Source organism: Acanthochromis polyacanthus, chromosome 21 (genome assembly GCF_021347895.1).
Source record: "Acanthochromis polyacanthus isolate Apoly-LR-REF ecotype Palm Island chromosome 21, KAUST_Apoly_ChrSc, whole genome shotgun sequence".
Classification (NCBI taxonomy): Eukaryota; Metazoa; Chordata; class Actinopteri; family Pomacentridae; genus Acanthochromis; species Acanthochromis polyacanthus.
The window spans coordinates 7,157,245-7,178,231 of NC_067133.1; the positions used below are offsets into that span (position 1 = coordinate 7,157,245).

At 42.9% G+C, this 20,987-nt stretch overlaps 1 protein-coding gene and 1 non-coding gene across 2 annotated transcripts; both read right to left on the bottom strand.

Annotated features, from left to right (window-relative positions):
• Positions 1 to 313: 313 nt before the first annotated feature.
• Positions 314 to 19,559, bottom strand: kpnb1 (karyopherin (importin) beta 1). The gene is made up of 22 exons (XM_022217574.2): positions 19,213 to 19,559; positions 18,252 to 18,310; positions 14,192 to 14,374; positions 13,923 to 14,123; positions 12,754 to 12,906; positions 11,870 to 11,929; positions 11,695 to 11,784; positions 11,455 to 11,565; positions 11,279 to 11,380; positions 10,969 to 11,193; positions 10,653 to 10,844; positions 10,441 to 10,571; positions 8,610 to 8,757; positions 7,992 to 8,063; positions 7,769 to 7,913; positions 7,591 to 7,673; positions 7,053 to 7,160; positions 6,694 to 6,837; positions 5,743 to 5,848; positions 4,812 to 4,926; positions 3,836 to 3,997; positions 314 to 1,572 (listed from the first exon to the last, which is right to left on the bottom strand). Coding segments are annotated over exons 1-22 (2,631 nt in total). The 5' UTR covers positions 19,253 to 19,559; the 3' UTR covers positions 314 to 1,571.
• LOC127531741 (small nucleolar RNA SNORA79) lies at positions 4,993 to 5,134 on the bottom strand. The gene has a single exon (XR_007938834.1). It is a non-coding gene; the product is annotated as a small nucleolar RNA SNORA79 (small nucleolar RNA).
• Positions 19,560 to 20,987: the final 1,428 nt, after the last annotated feature.

Sequence of the window (20,987 nt, forward strand, 5' to 3'; positions counted from 1 at the left end):
TAAGTCTTTATCATGGTGCCCATTGCTAGCTTAACTCCCACAATTCTCTTTGCTTGCTAACATGAACTGTAATCTGACCGGCACCTCCTCTGGTCTCAGTATTTAAACAAGAGGCTCCACCTGGTGGAACAACCAGGTACTGCAGCTGATCTACATTTACTGACATGACTTTCTACACCGTTGCTGTCAGCAGATGAATAAATGGAAACCCTTGAATGAACGCTTTACTCACGTTTTCATTTTATATCATGCAACATTTGATTGTTTCTAAAGATTCATTCAACTGTTGGTCAGAAGAAGCAGCAGCAGCAGGTTCAGTACAATATAGACTTTATTAGTTCACTAAAGTTGAATATGAAATAAAAAGCAGATTGGCTTTAAATGATTCACAATTCAGTAATAATCGAGTTGCCAGGTTCATCATCAGCCTGCACAGAATCAGATCCTCCGCCGCTGCAGCGCTGCACCTTCAGCTCGCTCGTTTTGTGCAGCTGAAGGCGCAGCACTGCAGCCGCGGCATGGAGGCGGGCAGGCGGCACTGAGCGTGCTCACAGGATTCTGCAGCGTCTAAGCTTCGTGTCAGACGTGATTCTCACACCAACTACAAACTCCCAACGAAAAGTCGTCCGGCAGCGAAGAGCGGCCCCCGAGCCGCCGAACACAAAAACAAGAAAAACAAAAACAAAAAATCATGGTTCTTTGTCGCGTCAAGTAAACAAACCGACAGTGGGAGGCGGCCAGAGTTCAGCATCCAATCAGCAGAGTCCAAAAGTCCAGGAGTCCAACAGACAAGAAGAGCGAAATCACCAGAACTGCTTGGGGAATGTTTCATATCATTTTATTGTTTTTAATTGTATTTTCATCATAGCAATGGAAAAATATAACCTTATACAAACGTCTTCAATTCTCTGAAATCTTTTAAACAAGCAAAAATGGTGAGTGACCCTTTCCCAAACAAAAACTGCAGCAGCTCGCCGCTCGCCACCGGCTTTCAGCGTTGCTAAACTATTTCCATTTGGCACTCGCTCCGCTCAGCATTCTGATGAAGGTTTGTCTAATTTAGTGCTGCCGTTGTCTGATCAGAGCCACCGAGGCGTCCGACCGCCGAGGCTCCGCCGCCGATTTAGTGCTCAGAAGAAGAAGAAAAGTAAGAGCAACAAAAATTTCCACAGAAGAAGTCCACGAAGGTTCAGCTTCACTAAAGGCCCCTCCTCCCCCCCCTCCCCCGGCGTGGGGGGCGGCGGCAGCGGGTCGGTGACGTCGTGGTCGTGATGTCGTAGGAGAGCCCGGCGACACGGCGAGAGGAGGGGGAGGGGCTCCGAGGAGGGGGCGGGGTTACCTTAAGGGGGAGTTGGGGGTGGGGGGGCGCCGGCTGGAACTGAAGGTGGTGTGATGTCATCATCTCGCTCGCTCACACGTCTCTCTCTCGCTCACACAGACACTCATCATCATCATCATCATCATGTCACTTCCTGCTGCGACACGATTCGACACAGAAGAGTCAAATCCAGGAAGAGATTCTCCTCATTGTTCACTGATGTCTACCAAAGATCCCTGCCCCGACCAATCAATCTGCAGGAGGAGGAGGGAGGGGAAGAGAGACAGAAGTCGTCAATAGACCACAGTTTGATCAACAGTAGGGCCAGAATGATTCATCAACTGGCTGATTAAATCGGTCGATGATAGCTCTTTTCAAAATAATCGTCATTGGCTGGAGTTTCGGCAATTAAACGCCGATATAGTCTTAATTTCTCATAAAATGGTAAATGGTTGGAGTCACGCAGAATGATGTCCTTGCACTGTCTGTCCAAACCATGGAGCTCTGACTCCATTCACTCCTCAGTAACTACAGGAGTAAACTACAGCCAGGTAACATTACAGGAGTGTTCTGAGCCGACAAGTAAATTTAAAACAACGTTGTGAACACCTGAAAATATTTGAGTGTACAAAACGACTGTTCATCACTCCATGAGTTGCGTGTTGCGGCGCATTTAACCCTTTAAGCTTCAGTCAATTCCAGCCGTTTTCAGTACAAAAATCGCTAATATTCTATTTTTAAATAAAAAAATTACGAAAAATACGGGGAATATTGGACGGGCATCACGAGGTGCATTTCCTTGAAAATTACCGATTCGGGGATTTTATACAACTTCAGGACATGTTTTGGACAAAACAGTTTACTGGCTTGTGTCATCTGGATGTAAAAGGTTGGATTATGGCCGTTTTTTGTGGAATCGTTTTTTTTGTGTGTAGTAATGAACCCGGAAATGTGAGTCGCGCTGTGTGCGTTGAAGCCGTGTATAGAGAACGGATGGATGAATATTCGTTTTTGTCGGACAAATGTGTTTTTCTCACCCGCTGTGGTAATCGCATCTGAAAGTGGTTTATACCGGCGGATTCATGAGAATCTAAGCTTTCCATCGGCGTATAGTGTTTGTATAATCGTGTTTGCAGCCGTCGGACATTCCTGAAATTCCTATGCAAATTAGTAGGTGTACCGCCGGCGGTACACCTACGACGCACTGAAGCGTAAAGGGTTAAGGAGGTCTTCAGCAATCGTGGGGGCAGTGGTGGCAAAACGGCTAAGTCTCTGAAGTACTGATCAGAAGGTCAGAGGCTCAAACCCTTTGAGCAAGGCCCTTAACCCTTCCTGCTCCGTGGCGTTGTACTATGGCTGACCCAGCGTTCTGACCCAAATTAGGACAGGCAAAAAGCAACATTTCACAGTACTGTGAAATTGTATTTGTCACAAATAAAGGCTTAGTTCAGCTTTGTTTCACAATAACATGACCCAGGCTGTAACAGCATCTCGTGTTGTTGTGGAGTAACATTAGTGTCAGACTATTTGTGACAATTATAGATTTAAAATCCAACTCTGTCAGAGATGACAGGTTTTGAAATCTGAGAAAGGCGTCTGTTGTGTGTGTGTGTGTGTGTGTGTGTATATACATATATGTATGTATATGAAAGAAGCACAAGACAATCCATCCTCTATACACCGCTTTATCCTCATTAGGGTCGCGGGGGGTGCTGGAGCCTATCCCAGCTGACTCGGGCGAAGGCAGGGGACACCCAGGACAGGTCGCCAGTCTGTCACAGGGCTACATACACAGACGAACAATCACACTCGCATTCACACCTACGGACAATTTAGAGTACTCAATGAACCTCAGCATGTTTTTGGACTGTGGGAGGAAGCCGGAGTGCCCGGAGAAAACCCACGCATGCTCAGGGAGAACATGCAAACTCCATGCAGAAAGATCCCAGGCCCAGAAGCACAAGACAAGATGAAACTAATTTATGGATTGACTCTTTAAGGTTATAGAATTTCCCAGAGGTTTACTACTTTGCTGCATGTTTTTGTACTTGAAAATTCCTCTCTGTTGTAAACTTAAACAAATACTAAAAGACATAGTATTGTAAAGCAAGAAACAAGAAAATGTTCTGCCTGTAAGTCATATCTTTGTTGTTCTAAGCATTAAGTTACCAAAAAAGAAGTTGTTTCATTCACTACACATTTTTTAATTAATCAGCCGATTAATCGATTATTGGTATTTTCTACTGCCAAATATAGGAATTGCCATTGGCCTCAAAAACTCCATATCAGTTGGGCCCTAATCAACAGTGACTTAACAGATAATCTCTAAAAAGCATCCAAAACTGTAAAAACAAAGACTGTGTTTTTGGTCTTTCAGCTGAGGAATGCATCCTGGAGCTCTTAATTTGAAAGGCTGCTACAGGAACAATGAAGGACTTGCTGATGGATGTCAGAATAAAAGAAAAAACATCAGATTTTTTTGTTTCCTGTCTCTTGTGTTACTGTTGTGCCTCTCACCAGGCCTGGCTCTTGAGCTTGCGGAGCTCCTTGGTGGCCCAGGTCGCCAGCGTCTTGGTCTTGGTGGTTTTGGAGCGTCGTCCCTCCGTCAGCAGGTCGTTGATGAGAGGACGAACCTCCACCAGCTTCATCACGTCCTTACCGAACGCCGTGCACAGGTCGCTGAGGACACACAACAACACAGGTCAACAAACAAACAAAAGCAGGAAACAAGAACCTAGAACCAACACAATCTGGGACGTTCTTTATCCAACTGTAATATTAACCATCCGATCCAACAACTGGTTCTCATTTTTCAATCAAAGTCCTGCAGTATTATGGAAATAACATGAAAAAGGAGAGAGAACTCAGAAATGTCTTCTCCACAAAACGAGAGAAAAATCCAGATTACACAAAAATGCAGAGAAATTCTCAAGTTTCCAAATTGTCAATACAGATTGGATTATGTTCATTTTGGCGTTTCTTGCTATAGAATCGCGCTACTTTTAAATCCACAACTGAATAAGGAAAGAAAAAAACACACTTTCCAGTCAAATAATGGCTCAAAAATTGTGTGTTATGTTTGAAAAATGCTCTCAAAAATTTCAACCAACAAAAAAATGTCCAAAATGAACTAAAACTTGTCAAGAATGACTCAAACTTAACATTCATTTAACAGCTGTTTAACACACTGGAATGTCTGGATCAGTTTTCAGGTCTCAGACTGAGCGCTGAACATGTGCAGGTGTTTAAATTCTCTCTGTGAGATAAAATAAGATCTACTTTATTCATTCCAGAGGAAATTATTTTGCCAGAGTACAACAAACAATAAACAAAGGTTTGTGGAACATACACAATTACACAGAGGTTAGTAGTAAAATAGAAATAAAGAATACAAAGTACAAAATGGAAGTTTCTAAAAGTGTTTGTGTGAAGTGTCAGTGTGTCAAAGGTCTTAAGTGTGTAAAGTGATCTAAAACCGGTTAAATCTTCTCACCCAATTAGGCCGGCAGCGTTGGCCACGACGCCGTCAGAGTGATCCTCGTCCTCGGCGATATGATGGATGAAGGACAGGATGAACTCCACCCGAGGCTGGACCAGCATCACGTCGGCTGTAGGAGGGACAGAGGGAAGAAACACTTTAGAGGTCAGTTTTAAGATCATCTGCTTTTTTTTTTTTTTATTGGGTCCCGCAAAACCAGGAAGCTGATTTAGTTTCGGCTGCAGCCGGAAGCTTCCTGGGTGAAAAAGACCCGAGTTTCTCTGCGACGTCGTAAAATCCTCCTGATTCACTGCAGACAGGAAGAGGAACCGACGTCACCTGACATGCCGAGGTCATGTGGTGCATGTGTGGTCATGTGATCTGTGTCAAAGCACCCCAGGCCCCTTATAACCAGCATATAAACATTCAGTCAGTCTAACAGCTCCCGGTTTGCTGCACTTCATGCTAAGCTAAGCTAACTACTCCCATCAGGATGAATCCATAATTAATGAGTCAGCATTTACTGGAAATCCTCTCCAAACTAACTGACACCATGTCAGAGAAAACACAAAATGACAAACTGATACAAGAAGACAAATGGTGACAACAGGAAGAGACTACAGGAAGGAAATCGCCACAAAAAGATGCAAAAACAACCACAAAGATCCAAAATTACAACAAAAAGAGACAAAATCACTACAAAGACATGAACTGAGCAGCTGCTCTGCTCTTATTTCAGCAGAAAATAATCAGGCTTTGCGCTTCGCTGCAGATCCAGCGTTTCGACACGTCTGACTGGACTGAAGCCCTTTGATAAAGTGGCTAGTAGTGAAGCGTGAGCAGCTGTTTCGGGGAGTTAAAGTCAAACTAACAGAAGGTTCCAGCCGGGTTCTATGTTCTGTCAGAACTTCTGCACACTGAGGATGAGCAGGATGTGTTGTCTTACGGTGCACGTTCTCCTGGTCGCCCTTCAGGCCCTGGATGATGCCGGTGTAGGCCTCCAGACAGCCCTCCCTCAGCTCATTCAGGTAATCCACCATGTCGTAGTCCGTCTGAAAAACACAGTCGGTCAGCAGGAAGTAGTCTGATCCCTCAGAGTGAGTCAGTGAGCAGTTCAGGTCTCAGATAAACGTGGTTGTTTGTACATCACGGTCAGCGTGGTGCATGATTTATCATCACAGCCCAAACATATAGAATCCTTCCCATTCTAACAGAAATATTCTGCTAACACACTCTCACTGTTACAGTTTCATTTCATGTCAAAGTTCAGTTTATAAAATCATGAAATAATCCAATTAACCTCTTATCTGAATAGAAAAATAATTGTCATGACTCACTGCTAAACTTAATGGAACTCAGCCATCAAGAATAAAATATTTGTTTACTGCAGAATAACTCATGAGATCTTTAAAACAATCAACCAAATGGGACAAATCTCCTCCTGACCTGAAAAGTCTCAGTTTACTTTCATCTGATACCAGGATCATCTTCTAGACATGTGGAAAAGCAACTAAAATAGAGAACATTGTATATTTGGTTTGATGCTCATGGTTGGTTATATATAAAATGAACAGAAACCAGATTTAGTGTTTAAACTGTGAGCCCTGGATGGATGTAAAACTGATCTGGTGTCAGCTTTTACCAGAACTCAGACACGTTTTTCCTCCTAAAATGTCATGAGTCTATCTGATGAAGTTCTGAGGCTCAGAAATGATGGAAAAAGTCCATTAAAAGGTGATAAATCTGGACCCACCTCTATGTACTTAAAGGGTCTGGAACTCTGGAAATATTCATAGTATGAAGATAAAACTGAACATTCATGAAGCTGCTGGAGATGAAGAACCTGCTGGATGAGGAGGTTCAGGTAGGTTCATATAACAAAACCAGCAGTCTTTACCTTGTCCACTTGAGCCTGAGACGCCTGCTGCAGAGTGTCCAACACGATGTCCAGATATTTCTTAAACTCTCCTCCGATGGCCAGAGCGATGTCGCCGAACGCCGAGAGGATCTGAGGCTTCACCGACCGATGAACGTTTTCATTCTGAACAGAGAGCAGATGTTTAACAGCTGGATGTGGGTCAACAAAACACAGGAGGACTAAAGTCTGAGCAAGCAACAGCCGCTTCTACAGAAGGACAGAGGTCAGGTCTCAGATAAATGTGGTAGGTTTTACATCACAGTCAGCGTGGTGCATGATTTATCCTCACAGACCAAACACACTCTATTACTGATCAGTGTGGCTGCAGAGCGTCTCACCCCAAGGTTCTCCAGCAGTAGCTGCATGATCTCGTCACAGTAAGGCAGGATGTTGGACATCAGAGCTCTGCACAGGTCGCACACCAGCCCCACCGCTGCCAGACACACCTGCAGCCCAAACCAATAGATGGTCAGTACATCAATACATAATCAGCATCATCCACAGCGCTGCTCCTCAGGGCTGAGTTCATCCCTTCAACACAAACTGCAGCAGCTTTCATCACGACCAAGATCAAAACTAAAAGTTAACTGTGATGAAATTACTCATTTTCCATCAACAAATAAAAACAAAGACTGGGGAAAAAAAACAGCCACGAAGATGTGAAATGACCAAAATTAAATGGAAATGACTGAAGAAGTTGTGAAACAAACCAAAATACGACACAAAAAGCTCAAATGTGACACAAAACTGCCACAAAAAGGTCTTTGAACTTTTTAAATTGACAACTAAGGGCTGAATTTAATTTCCACAGACATCTGGAAACCAGAAGCTGGAGATCAACAGCTCAGACGGTGAGCTGGACTCTAGGGTTCCCACCTGATACTCAGCGTAGTTCTTCAGTCCAATAGCCAGGAAAGGCTTGAAGGCATCCATGTATTTCTGGAAGTCGCTGCCCAGAACTGCAAGAGGAACCAAAAGTCAGACAATTTCCAGACCATGTCAGAGTTACCAGAATGAACTAAGATCAGGTGAAGTCCTGATCGGAGCCTCGTACCTTCGACCAGCGTGGACACGGCCATCAGAGCGTCCTCCTGGACGCCTCCGGAGCCGGCGGTGCTCTGAAACATCCTCAGGAGAGATGCCATCACCACGTCTGAGATCTGCAGGGCGTCCTGATGCTGCACCTTACGGAGAACATTCTGCAAGAACACAGAGAACGCTCAGAGAACATCTCAATAACACCATGCAGGACAGGTGTGGAGAGGTGTGCTGCTCACCTGTAGCGTGGCACACAGCAGTGACTGCAGGTCATTGAACTGGATCCGGTCCGAGGTGCTCTGGATGTGAGACTGAAACACAAAGCAGCTTTTAAACACATGAAACGCTGAAAATACACCAAAATCTCATTAAAAACTGATGAAATCTTGACAGAGGTTTTATTTCTGTTAAACTTATCACAGCACCTTTTTATCTTCAGTAACTTTATTAATGATCAAAGTTCTACCTTCATACTATGAATATTTCCAGAGTTCCAGGTCTTTTAAGTACACAGAGGTGGGTTGAGATTTATCATATTTTAATGGACTTTTTCAATCATTTCTGAGCCTCAGAACTTCATCAGTGCAGCAGACAGACTCATGACATTTTAGGATGAAAACACATTTGAGTTCTGGTAAAAACTGACACCAGATCAGTTTTACATCCATGCAGGTGTCTCAGTTAAAGAATAAATCTGGTTTCTGTTCAGTTTACATATACACAACCATGAGCACAGAATCTGAAGGCCTGGAGCTCTGAAAATATTCATAGCATGAAGGTAAAAGTTTGACCATTGAATACACTAAACATATAAACATCCTCAGACTGGACAGGAGTTTAGGTTGTGTCAGTCTCACCTCCATCTGCAGGACCTGCTGCAGCCTCTCCATGATCACCAGCGTGGTCTTCTGGACTGCAGGGTAACAGTCCTTAGCGCTGTTCTTCACGATCTCCATCAGAGCCTCGTAGGCAGCTGAACGCAGGTTGTTCTGGTGACCGTCGGGCCTGAAGAACCAAACACACATTAATCCTCAGTTTACAGACCACAGAAGAAAGCGGTTTGCACACACTACTGGTCGAAGGTTTTAGAATGCCCCAATTTTTCCATTTAAAAAAAAAAAAATCCAAATTCAAGTAGTTCGAGTCCAATGAATAGCTTGAAATGGTAAAAAGGTAAGTGGTGAATTGCCAGAGGTTCAAAGAAAGCTAGTGTTACCCAGAACGGAAAAATAATGGACAACTCAGAATTATGGATTAACAACTTAAAGCTGTTCTGCAGCAATGAAGGTTGATCAAGCCTTGAAAGTTGGTGCTACCAAATCCTACAGGTGTCCCAACTTTATTTGATTACTTACAACCCCCTCTGAATGCATAAAAGTAGTGCTGGAATACACCGTGGCACCATACCATCCAGAGCATTATTTGAACAGTACTGTACTGCAGAAAGTAGCGTGTTGCTATAAAAATGGCACCTAAAAGGCAATTAATAGAAGAGACAGACCATCATAATACTGAAAAAAGTTGGTCTTTCCTACAGAAGAAGAAAGTCAAAGTGTCAGTGAGTGCAGTTTCCTTCATCATCAAAAGGCTCAGAAACTGGAGGAAACTCTGACAGGAAGAGATCTGAAAGACCCAAAACCACAACAGAGTCAAAAGACAAGTTTCTGAGAGTCAACAGCTTGTTGATAGTCAGCTCACAGGACAACAGCTTCAAGCAAAGCTTAGTAGTGGTTGTAGTAAGAAGTCTCAGTTTTAGCTTTGAAGAAAATACTTGGAGTTGCAGCAAGAAAGCCATTGCTAAGACGTCAGAATTAGAAAAAGCGGCTTGAATGGACCATAAACACCACCAATGGACTACTGAAGACTGGAAGAAGGTGTTATGGAGCGATAAATCAAAATTTGAAATCTTTGGTTCAACATGTTGGATTTTTGGACGCCTTTGAGTAAAATAAAGGATGGATCCAGGGTCGGTGACTTGTACAGAGTGAAGGAAACCCTGAACCAAAGCGGCTACCACAGCATTCTGCAGCGCCATGCAGTACCCTCTGGTATGTTCCTAGTTGGTCAGGAGTTCATCCTACAGCAAGATAATGACCCAAAAACAGAAGTCTAAGCTATGCCAGATCTACCTCAGCAAATGGAAGAAAACATGGAGTGGCAGCACAGAATCCAGACTGAAACTCCACAGAGCTGGTTTGGGATGAACTGGACAAAAGAGTGAAAGTAAAACAACCTACAAGAGCCACACATTTATGGGAACTTCTGCAACAGAGTTGAGAAGAACTTTCTGAAGAATATTTGATTTCCATTGTAGAAAGAATGTGTTCAGCTGTTACATCTGCCAAAGGTGGCTACTTTCATGAGACAAAAATTTAGAATACATTTTTATTTCACAGTATAATGAGACATTAACATGCATAATTTCCAATAAAAAAAATGGAAAAATTGGGGTGTTATAAAATTTTTATACCGGTAGAGTATATGTGAAGCAAAATGACCAAAACGTGATGCAAAGCTTCCACACATGAAAAAAGAAAAGCAGTTAAAGGCACCTTCATGTGTCTGATCTGATGGATTTAAACTCTGGACTCTGATAAGGTCACTGAGGCCATGTGAAGTCCAGCTTGGTTCTCCTTCACCTGTTTCAATAAGCAGCAGCAGCAGCGCTGCAGGTGTGACTCAACTCACCTGTCTGTGGTCTCCAGCAGCTTCTGAACGATGATCTCGAAGGACGAGGACAGGCAGTACGTGCTGGGCTCCTCCTGGTCCTCTGCAGCGTCCGTCGCTTCGTACGCCGCCTCGGCCAGAGACGAGAACGCCTGGTGGAGGGAGGACAGTTAACCAGGTGACCATAAACGCGGAGACTCTAGACCACCTCCTCCCGCAGACCCCCACCTCACCCAGCAGACGTTGGATGCAACCCTTGGCTCCGCCCCCAGACCCTCGATCAGACACTGCAGCAAGGGCGCCAAGTAAACCTCGTTGATGGCGGCTTCGGGCAGCAGCTCACAGATCCTCCCAACGGTCCAGGCTGTGGTGTCCCGGACCACCACCGAGGGGTCCTTCATCAGCTCGATCAGGGTGGGCATGGCCTGGAGGGACAGGACGGGTTGGTTAGAGACGGTTAGTTGGAAATGGGTTGGTTAGAGACAGAGATGGGTTGGTTAGAGACGGTTAGTTAGAGATGGGTTGGTTAGAGATGGGTTAGTCACTGACTTGTATGACGAGTGGTTTGAGCTGGTTCAGCTCTGGTCCTTCCAGGATGGATCCGAAGGCCATGACGGAGGCGTCTCTGTAGCGCCAGTCGGGGTTTTTGATGTGTTCTTTGATGAAGGGCAGAACGTGAGGAACCACGTCGTCCTCGCAGCAGGTGGCCAACAGCATCAGACAGACTCCAGCCGCCTTACAGGGGTTCCAGTCGTCATCGTCGTCGTTCTCGTCCTGCAGAACATTAATCAGACAGTGTTGAGAACAGGAGGAGCAGGTGAGTGCTGGACAGGTGAGAAGGGCTGCACTGCTGAGGTACCTGCTTAGCGAGGGTCTGGGTCAGGATGGGGACCAGGTACTGCAGGGCCCCTTTGGCGTAGAATTTGCTGGTGTGCTCTGGAGGGCGTCCCTGCTCCGAGGCCTGTCACAGAGTCAACAGTCAGACAGAGAGCCCACAAACTGCAGGTGTGCTTTTCAAAATAAAAGCACACAAACCTCTGAGGCCTCGATGGCCAGGTCCATCTCCTCGTCACAGACGTTGGACCAGAACTCGATGCCCTGTAAGGCCACCTCATCGATGTCACTCTTCATCGCCTCGATGGTGATCTGACAGAAGAGAAACAAGAATTCAAACCAGGAACGAGGAATAACAGAGCATCCAAATGTAAATGTGCATTTAAATGATCAGTTAACAGGTGTTTCAGGTCGTTCTCAGTATTGACATGATCATCTTACCGCAAACAGAGCGGGTCCCATGTACGTCTCCATGTACTGATAATATAGAGACATGATCTTCACAAGGTTCTGTAAAGCCGCCACGCGCACCTGAATGCAGCACAGCAGAATGGAGTGAGTTGAAACATCATAAACAACTTCATACAAGCTGGAACCAACCGGAGAGTTTACTCACTCTGGTGTCGGGACACTGTGTCGCTTCACAAACCACCTGCATGATGAAGTGTCTCTCCGTCTGAAAACATCAACACAAACACAGTTCAGACTGATTAGAACATGACTTTAATTTCACAAGTTGAGAGTAAATTTCATGTTTAAAGTAAGTCAGCATCTCTGAGCAGCTGCTGTTTAAACTCATTTACACGGAAGGTTGACATAAATCTGAATTCCTGCCCAAGCTAGCCAATCATCTCAAAGAAAATGTTCAACAGTTTCTGTTGGACCAACTCTGATTTACCTGAAAATTGTATCACACAAAACATGAATATTTTTAAGATTTTTTCAAAGTTTAGCTTGATATAAAGAACACTTTTGGAGAAAAAAAAAAAATGTAAAAATTGTCTGTTGAGTCACTTCCAGCAGGTTTTTTCTCACATTAACATTTTAATCTGTTTCAACATCAGAAGAACTATTAAAGATAAAAACCCAAAATCTTCACTGATATTTCTCATGTCACTGATTTAGAATCTGGAATATTGGACAAGCGGATCAATAATCCCTGATCATGGCTGAGTTCAAAGCTATCGTGAAAAGTTCCATATTTGAGCTCATTAACCAGAAGTCAACTAGCCATATTTTCTGAAACCCATGTAGCTGCATGTCACAATAAAACAAAACTAAACATGTAGAATACTTTAATATGAAATACTTGGTCACAAAAATGAAAGTTATTTTAGATGATGTTTAATAAGTGATGGAGCAGGTTTGACCGGTTGTGGAACACTAAAGCACAGATAGTTTGATCTACAGGAGGTAAAACGGTTCTACCAGCAGAACTAACAGTTTATCAGAGATGTTGGAGCAGAAGAACCTGATCATTTACGAGTCGCTAATTCGTACCTCCTTGTCGAAGTTAGCTTTGGTGAACTCCAGAGAGTTGAGCAGAGCGTTGGTTGCTGCCAGCTTTACGTTGTTGCTCGGCTCCTCCTTCCTCATGCCCTGGATGATGGCAGTCAGGATCTGGTTGGCGTTTTCCTGCAGCTGCTCCGGGTCCTGAACGCAACACAACCACAGAGAAACATCAGGTGTTAAACTTTCATGTGAGGTGGAAGTATCTGCATCAACTAGACTGTAATAAAGTCATTTATTGGCTCCAACTGAGACCAAGAGTCTCAAACCGACCAGAATTCAGTGTAACTCCAACAGTGAAGCTCCTTAAATCTCCTTTCTTTGGTATCATTTTTTCATTGACGTCTCTTATAATTGTGGGAGTGTTTTTTAATCAAAACAATATTTTAAATAATAATTATCATGCATGGAACGTGTGTCCCACAACAGCCTGTTAGCATAACCTTTTCAGCTGGTAGAAGAAGAACAACACAGTGAATCACTTGATACACTGGAACTAACATCAAACAGTTTTCCAAAAGGAGTAGAGCAAAGCTAGGTCCTCTCTTCTAGTTTTCATTGAATGTCTCACTCTACCTCATGCAACCCTGTTATGCATATTATCAGTAGAAGATTGTTTTTTCTTTGCTGTTTTCCATCAGACAGTTTGTCCTCTTGGTCAGCAGTAACAGCTAGCTAAATATCTAGCTTCTACTGCTGACAAAAGCTAACATTAGCATGGATTAGCATCCCTGTTACTGTGATTAGAGTAGGGGTAGCAAACAAATAAAACATGGAATAAAAATTATTCCATCTATGAGTAAGCTGAGCTAATGAAGCCTTTTATAGTTTATCTATTATTGATGAATATGGAGCAGAAAACGGTAAAAGAGGAGGTTTATTTTTCAAAAATGTTGAAGCCCAAATGCCCTCCAAATGTCCTCCACCCAAATGACTCCTGTATTAATGCAGATTATTCTCTGATCTCGTGTGTGTTGTATTTCTAACTTCAGTTCCACCTTTACATTTATGGCCTGTATTGTATTTTAATATCATTTATTCTAATATATGCATTTCCAGCGTTCCCTCATTCAGCTCTGTCTTCGTCCTGTTTGTTCTTTAAAAAAAGCTCCATTTTCAGTCCCTGACGGTGTTTGGGGAGTAAAACTGCATGAACTCACGATGTCCTGGCAGATGTATCCGATGGCCTCCAGCGTGGACTCCTTCATGTGCTCGGTGCTGGACGGGTCCGTGACGTTGGCCACCAGCTGAGGGATCAGTTCGGGCCACTGGTTGACTGGGATCTCGGCGCAGGCGATGCCGGCGACACACTGCGAGGCAGAGCTGGGCCGGTATGTCTCTGTACCCAAGGTCTGTAGAACCTGAACAGAACAGGGATGTTAGAGAGCGGAACCAGAGCGGAGCCACTGCCGGCGAGCCGAGCACTTACGTAGTTCTTTATCTCGCGGCGAGCATTGGCGTCGATGGCCAGCCATCGCTGCTGGTACTGAGTCTTCACGTCCGGGTCTTTGGAGGTCAGAGAGTTCTTCACCTGCAGACCTGCAGCCACTCGAGCAACCTGAGTGTTCCCCGGGTTTGCCAGAACCTTGGACAGCTCCACCAGGAACGTGGGCTGGCGGAAGGAGGGACAGGAGGGTGAGGAGAACAGGTAAGACCTACTTCAACAATCAGCACTGATTATCTGCTTTAACGCTTTTATCGTCCTGCGGGTCAAAACTGACCTGTTTTAAAGTTAGATAATGCGGGAAAAAAATAAATAAATTTCACAGTGAAACTTCTGATGTTCACATTTTTAAGAATTTTTTTTAATAATTTTTGGTGGAAAAAAGAAATGTTAAAAAAATGTTTCTTAAGCACATTTACATAAAAATCAACCAAAATCCAGCGAAATTTGCTGGATTTTGGTTGATTTTTTTGTGAATGTTCTTAGAGAAAATATAAGTTTTATTGATACACATGTAATCACTTCAGATATTTTTAGGATTTTTTTGGAAGCTTCTTATTCATTTTTTGAAAATATCTACAGGAATTTTCTTGCCAAATTTGGGGGATTTCTTTAAACAAAATTTTTAAGGAATTATTGAAATTTTCTTCCTGAAAGTTCTGCAAATTTTCTGAACTTTTGGGAATTTTTTTTGCTAAATGTTTGGATTTTTTTCAAGCAAGGAACAATATTTTTTGGTGCCTGTAAATGAGCACAACAGGAGGGTTAACTGGTTTAACGTTTGAAGCTGATTTCAGGACATAAACACAGAAAACATGTCATTTCTGGACACGCTTTAAATCTGGGATCATTTTCTGTGTATTTGAGTCGTCAGCAGCTGTTTAATATTAACTGGGTGTTGCTCTAAACTTTTCTGTCTTCAACTTGTCAGCACCAAACAGTTCTTCCTTCTTTAAGCTGCTGTTTAAACGCAGGTCCGTGATTCCTGCTGAACTCCCATCATGCTCTCTGTCAGCTGATCTGCAGGTTAAATCACATCTAAACCTGCAGCTGTTTCTGAATCTGATCATATCAACAGTCTCCAGCAAATAAACTAAGTTTACCTACTGGTACTTTAACTGGCACTGCTTATATCAGTACTCTGTGGTACTTTTCTAAAACGTAGCAACAGAAAAGAATCAAACTCATTCTGAAGAGATTTAAGCTTCCATCTTTACCTTCATAATGATGGTGCATAAATTAATTATAAACTGTAATTTTGACAGAAACATAAAACAAATACATTTTTTACACACTTGGTTCCCTGCAGTCACATGCTGTTAAAGTACACAAAGTGTATCAGGTCCAGTGATCAGTTATCAATATCCTAAATTATTACCAACAATCAACGTGTGTCCTGAAAAACCCACATCAGTGGATTCTGCTTGAACCCTCCTGGATGCTTGATAACTAGTTCTAATGAGAGAACAGCAGCAGCTCTCACATGAAGGTAAATGTGCCACGACATCCCATAATACTTCCTGCACACCTCCACACAGAACAGAGAAAGTGTGCAGCAGGAATCACAGCATTCAGGAGAAAACATGAAAAATGAGGTGCAGATGTTGGTTAAAGGTCAGCTGAAGCTTCACTTCTGTAAAGTTCTGAAACTCAAACTGAGGAGATTCAAATTCACATTCTGTCTCTTTTCTGCTGCTCTTTCATTAAAATAGTCAATTATATATAATCAATCGTCAATATAGGCTGAAATAAAGTATTTACAGCGAAACTTTAAATCATGTTGGATCTGACAGAACAGTTAGAGTCATTTATGGTCAATGTGTTTTCTGTTTGGTACAAATTCTGCTTTAGTCTCATTTGTTGATTCTAACTTTGGAATTCTCATCAAGTCATTCATTCATTCATTCAGACCTGTAGTTTTTCTTTTTGCAGTTTTTAGACTTTTCTGAGGCACAAAGTTTCGTCTTTCATCGACGAGTTCACCGGATTTAAAACGTTCTTGTTTCTACCTGCTAAAGTGCAGCTGAACGGATCACAGATTTCAATCACAAAGGTTCAATTAGCAAAATGCTAACGATCACAGCGCAGCAGCTCTGAGTTTAAACTGTTTCACTGAGTCACGATAAAACATTTCTGATGGTTTTAAATCGAATAAACTGAAGCTGGACTTTCAGAAATTACATCAAAATTCAAAACACATTTAAGAGCTGCAGCGATTTATCAATTCACCTGTTAAATCGATCCCAAACTATCTCAATAATCAGTTTCAGGCATTTTAATAAATGATTGAATTTTCTTAAAGTGTTTGTTTTGTCCTTTAAAACTGATTTTATGAATAAATGAGTCATCTGATTCCTGACCTAATAAATTGATTTTAGAAACAATGTTAGTGTCGGCAGTTAAAACTAATGTATTCGCCTTTAGAGAAAGATTCCACTATGTTCCATTGTTTTCAATCATTAATCGACTGTTGATTGTTAACATATCAAATCCAACTTTATTTATATAGCACCTTTCATCCATTTAAAATGCAACACAAAGTGCTTCACAAAATAAAATAATATCCGAATATCCGAGCACTGATTCTGATTTTCTCAGAAGAAACTAAAGATGCAAATTTAAACAGTTTCCTTAATCAAAACTCAGATCTGTGCAGCAAGCATGACTGATTTTAAAGTTTAAAGATAATTCAACTGCTGCAGCTGCTGAGTCACATTTAGTTCAGTGTTTTTATGTTTGGTACTAAAAAAACAAGAATGTTATCTGTAAAACAATCGATCAGAAGCACTTCATCAATATTTAAATTAATCTTTAGAGACAAAAAAGGTCACAACTAACGATTTTATTCATTAATCAGCCAATCAGTTCAAGTATTTAGTTTAGATTAGTAGTCAAATGTTTAATTTAATAGATTCTAACAGTCTGTCAGTTTAAGTGATCTTTTAATAAAAACTGTTGAAATTCTGTTATTTCAGCTTCTTCTATGTAAACATAATCTAGTGTCGCTCCTCTATGACAGTAAACTGAAGATATTTGGACAAAACCATTTTTTACCTTTTTTTTGACATTGTAGACCAAACTGATTATTTAATGCAGAAAATAATCCACGGGTCAATAAACAGGAAATACAGTTTAGCTGCAGCTGTTGAATAGTCTATTAAATATATTCAGTTTGTTGTTCTGTGTGACACAAAAACACTAAGTGTGACAGTTCTGCCATAAAAATATATCAGCAGTATATATAAATATATCAGTAGATTAGCTTCTCAGTGTTTTCTATCAGTAAACAGTTTCTTTGGACATGAGAGACACGTGGATGCCACTTTGGACAAACTGTTAAATAATTTCATGTAAAAATGATGATCCTGGTATTTTACAGCAACATTTCTTGGATGTTTCAGTGACAGATGGTAAAGTGGCAGTTATTCCATCCTGTTAAACACTCTGTTACAGCTACAAACTATTACCTACAATATGGCAAAAACATCAACAGTTCTGACAGCTGCAGAGAAACTGTCTAATGTCCTGTTTCCAGTATTCACATTTATATGCAAGACAAAAAGAAGCAACTAATCCTCACATTTAAGAAGCTGCAGCTTTGGAGTTTTACTTGAAAAAAGCTCAAAACTCATTTTCAGTGTTCAAAATCAGAAGCAATGACATCACTGATGATCAATGTTGAATTAATCAGTGCAGTTTAGCTAAAGTGACCCTTCAAAGTGTTTACACGAGCTGATTTCAGTCACTTTAACCGGACAAACTGATCTGCAGCCAAAAGCACATCAGAGGCTGAATGCATGAAATGCTAACGCTAGCAGCCTGCTGTGTATTACTGTGTGTGTCTGTCTTTGTGTTACAGTGTGTGTGTGCGTGTGCGTGTGTGTGAAGGCGGGGTGGGGGGTGGAGAGGGAGCCGGGCGGGCTCCAGCTGTCCGGGGCTCCTCTCGGCTCCATCCACGCTGCTGCCGCCAGCCTGCAGCAGCAGTCTGCCCGCCAGCTGCCCCTCCGCCCCGGTCACCTCCACCACAACAGCCCGCAGTACTAACCAGGTTCTCTATCGCCGCCTGCTCCAGAAACTTCTGTGCCGCCTCCAGTTCATTCCGATCTGGGGAGAGAGGGGGAGAGGAGGGGGAGAAGGTGCTTCAGTGTGATGGAGCTAATTAGCTGACAGTTAGCATCAGGCTAACACACGACATGAGCCCGGAGCTGCTGGCTGAACCGGTTCCGCAGCTGTCAAACAACACACTCACACAGTTTTCACATTTTCTTCTCAAACACTGACGGTGGTTTCCCACAGCGGGACTCCTCTGGTGCTATCAGCCGGTCTGGCTGAGAAACACGCCGAGCCTGCAACATGCTTGTTAGCCGCTGTGGAGCAGGAGGCTCGGTTAGCATGCTAGCCGGCCAGCGGGACACGTTTCAGGGAACACGAATAAAGTTTTGTGGCCAAATAAAACAGCTGCAACTCGCTGTAAACCTGCGCAGCGCAAGTAGACATGCATCTGGAGGGACTTTTCTGGCATCCTCGCAGCGGCTCTGCGGTAACGTTAGCCGGGGCAGGCGTGCGAGGAAGCGGCCGATAGTTTGAATGATACGAGCTAACGGCTAACAGGCGAGCGGAGCGGCTACAGCAGGCATGGGCAGGGTCGCTGCTCCGGAGTCGCGGCAGGCAGTTGACAGATCAACATCCGTGGAGCCGAATCTACACGATGCTGCCATGACAGCATGTTTAGGCAGCTTCCGGCCGGTGTGGCAGCTCAATGACACCGAGCAGCTGCAGTTAGACGGCAGGTAGAGTGCGAAGTCAGCAACGGTGTCAGGCCGGAGCGCTAACTGGGTTAGCATCAGTAGCTAGCAGCTAGCGAAGCATTTCCCTCCTCCCTCCTTCAAACTTTCACCGGCTCACCGGAACAGCCCGCCGCCACAAAAACACCGCCGCCGCCGGCCCGAGGAGCAGCCTCGGAGTCCAGCCGCGGTGTGTGAGCGGAGCCCGGGGCGGATTCTCACCTGGAGAGACGGTTTTCTCGAGGATAGTGATGAGCTCCATTCCGTCCCCCGGCAGCCTCGCTCTTCACTCGGACAGTTTCGGTTGCCGCGCAGCGCCCACAGCGGATTAGATTTCTTCCACGGAGGTGAGTCGGTGCCAGCCACAGGGCGGGTTCGGTCGGTGCTAGAGGAGGCGGAGGTTCCCCGGTGCTCGCTCGGTGCTTCTCACTTGGATGTTGTGGGAAACGGTAACGGCTGTGGCGCACAGAAACGTCTCGTGGATTCACCGCCGCCCGTTCGCATCCTGTGTTGTCGGAGGGAAAGGGCCGCGCGCTTCTCTCCCGCGGAGGGATATCACGTAGTGACGCTGCAGGGCGACGTGCTGCGTTTAAGGACCACAGGCATTATATTATATTATATTATATTATATTATATTATATTATATTATATTATATTATATTATATTATATTAAATAATATGATATTACATTTAGCTACATTCTTTACACACATATCACGATTTTACAATAAGCAGCATACTTTTAAACCATAATGCGGCGAATAAAAGTCCTTAAAATTTTATTTGCCAAGTATTTCAAATGTAGCTTTCAGTATGTATGTGAGTATTTATGTGTGAAACCTTTACAAAACCTAAACATTAATTTTTGCTCCTCAAATACAGTTTTTGCTCTTTTATGTACATTTTATTTTTTTAACTTAAAATAATTATGGATGTAAATGAGGCTGTAAGATGTTGTTTACTAATCGTTATTCATTATGATCATTTCATTCATTAACCACGCCTGACGTACATCAGCGGGGTTGCTTCATTCGCTTTGGTATCTGGCTGGCTGGCTGGGTAAGTATGTATGTATGTGTGTGTGTGTGTATGTCCGGTCTGATATCTCTGCAAGTGCTGAAGTCAGAATAATCAAACTTGGCACTGAAGATCAGTCTAAGGTCCTCTGCTCAGTTGTGGAGTTAGAGGTCAGCAGATCAAGTAGGAAGGGATATACGTAGGATAATCAAAATTGATACAGAGTATCATGCATGGGCGTGGTTCTGCCCTCTACTGAGGGCTCATCTAGTTTTTCATTGTCTTTGTTTATGTTGTTGAATCTGTTTTATTTGTTCTTCTTGTTGTACTTTACTAAAAAAGTGTATTTAGTTTGAATTCAGAAATCTTTAGTTTGTGTGTAAATATAAGTGCTGTTGTGTTTTATTGGAATTAAACCAAACTGAACAAAATGGACGAAAATGACTGAAGATGAGCAAATCAAGCCGTCTTCAGTGATGTTTATTCTTTGTTTGATGCACCTGTTGTCAGGTTAATCTGTCTATGATTTTTATGAATTCTAAAATCTTGTTTTTCAACAAGCTTTTGACGTTTTATTTACTTTGGTTTTGACCTAAAAACTGACTTTGCCATAAAATTCCGACAGTAAAATGTGACTTCTGAACGCAACAGGACACTCCTCTTTACGCGCGACCTCGTTTCCTTTTCTTTGGCGCGCTGTGTCTCGCACGAATTCACGTGAGCGCGCCTTGTTCCGGATCTCAGTATTTTTACTTTTGAGGTACTTTTACTTCAGATTATGGAACTTTTGGCTGCATTGAAGTTTCTGTGAGTTTTTTGTTTGTTTGTTGTTGAATAATGATTTCTGATTGGATCGTTGGGTGTTCTCTGTTTATAAGTCTAGGCTATGCTAATGGTGATGACATGTTGTGAATCTGTGTTACATAAATTAAACTGAACTGAATTAAGACAAAAACTTCTGATTCTGAATTTTTAAAAT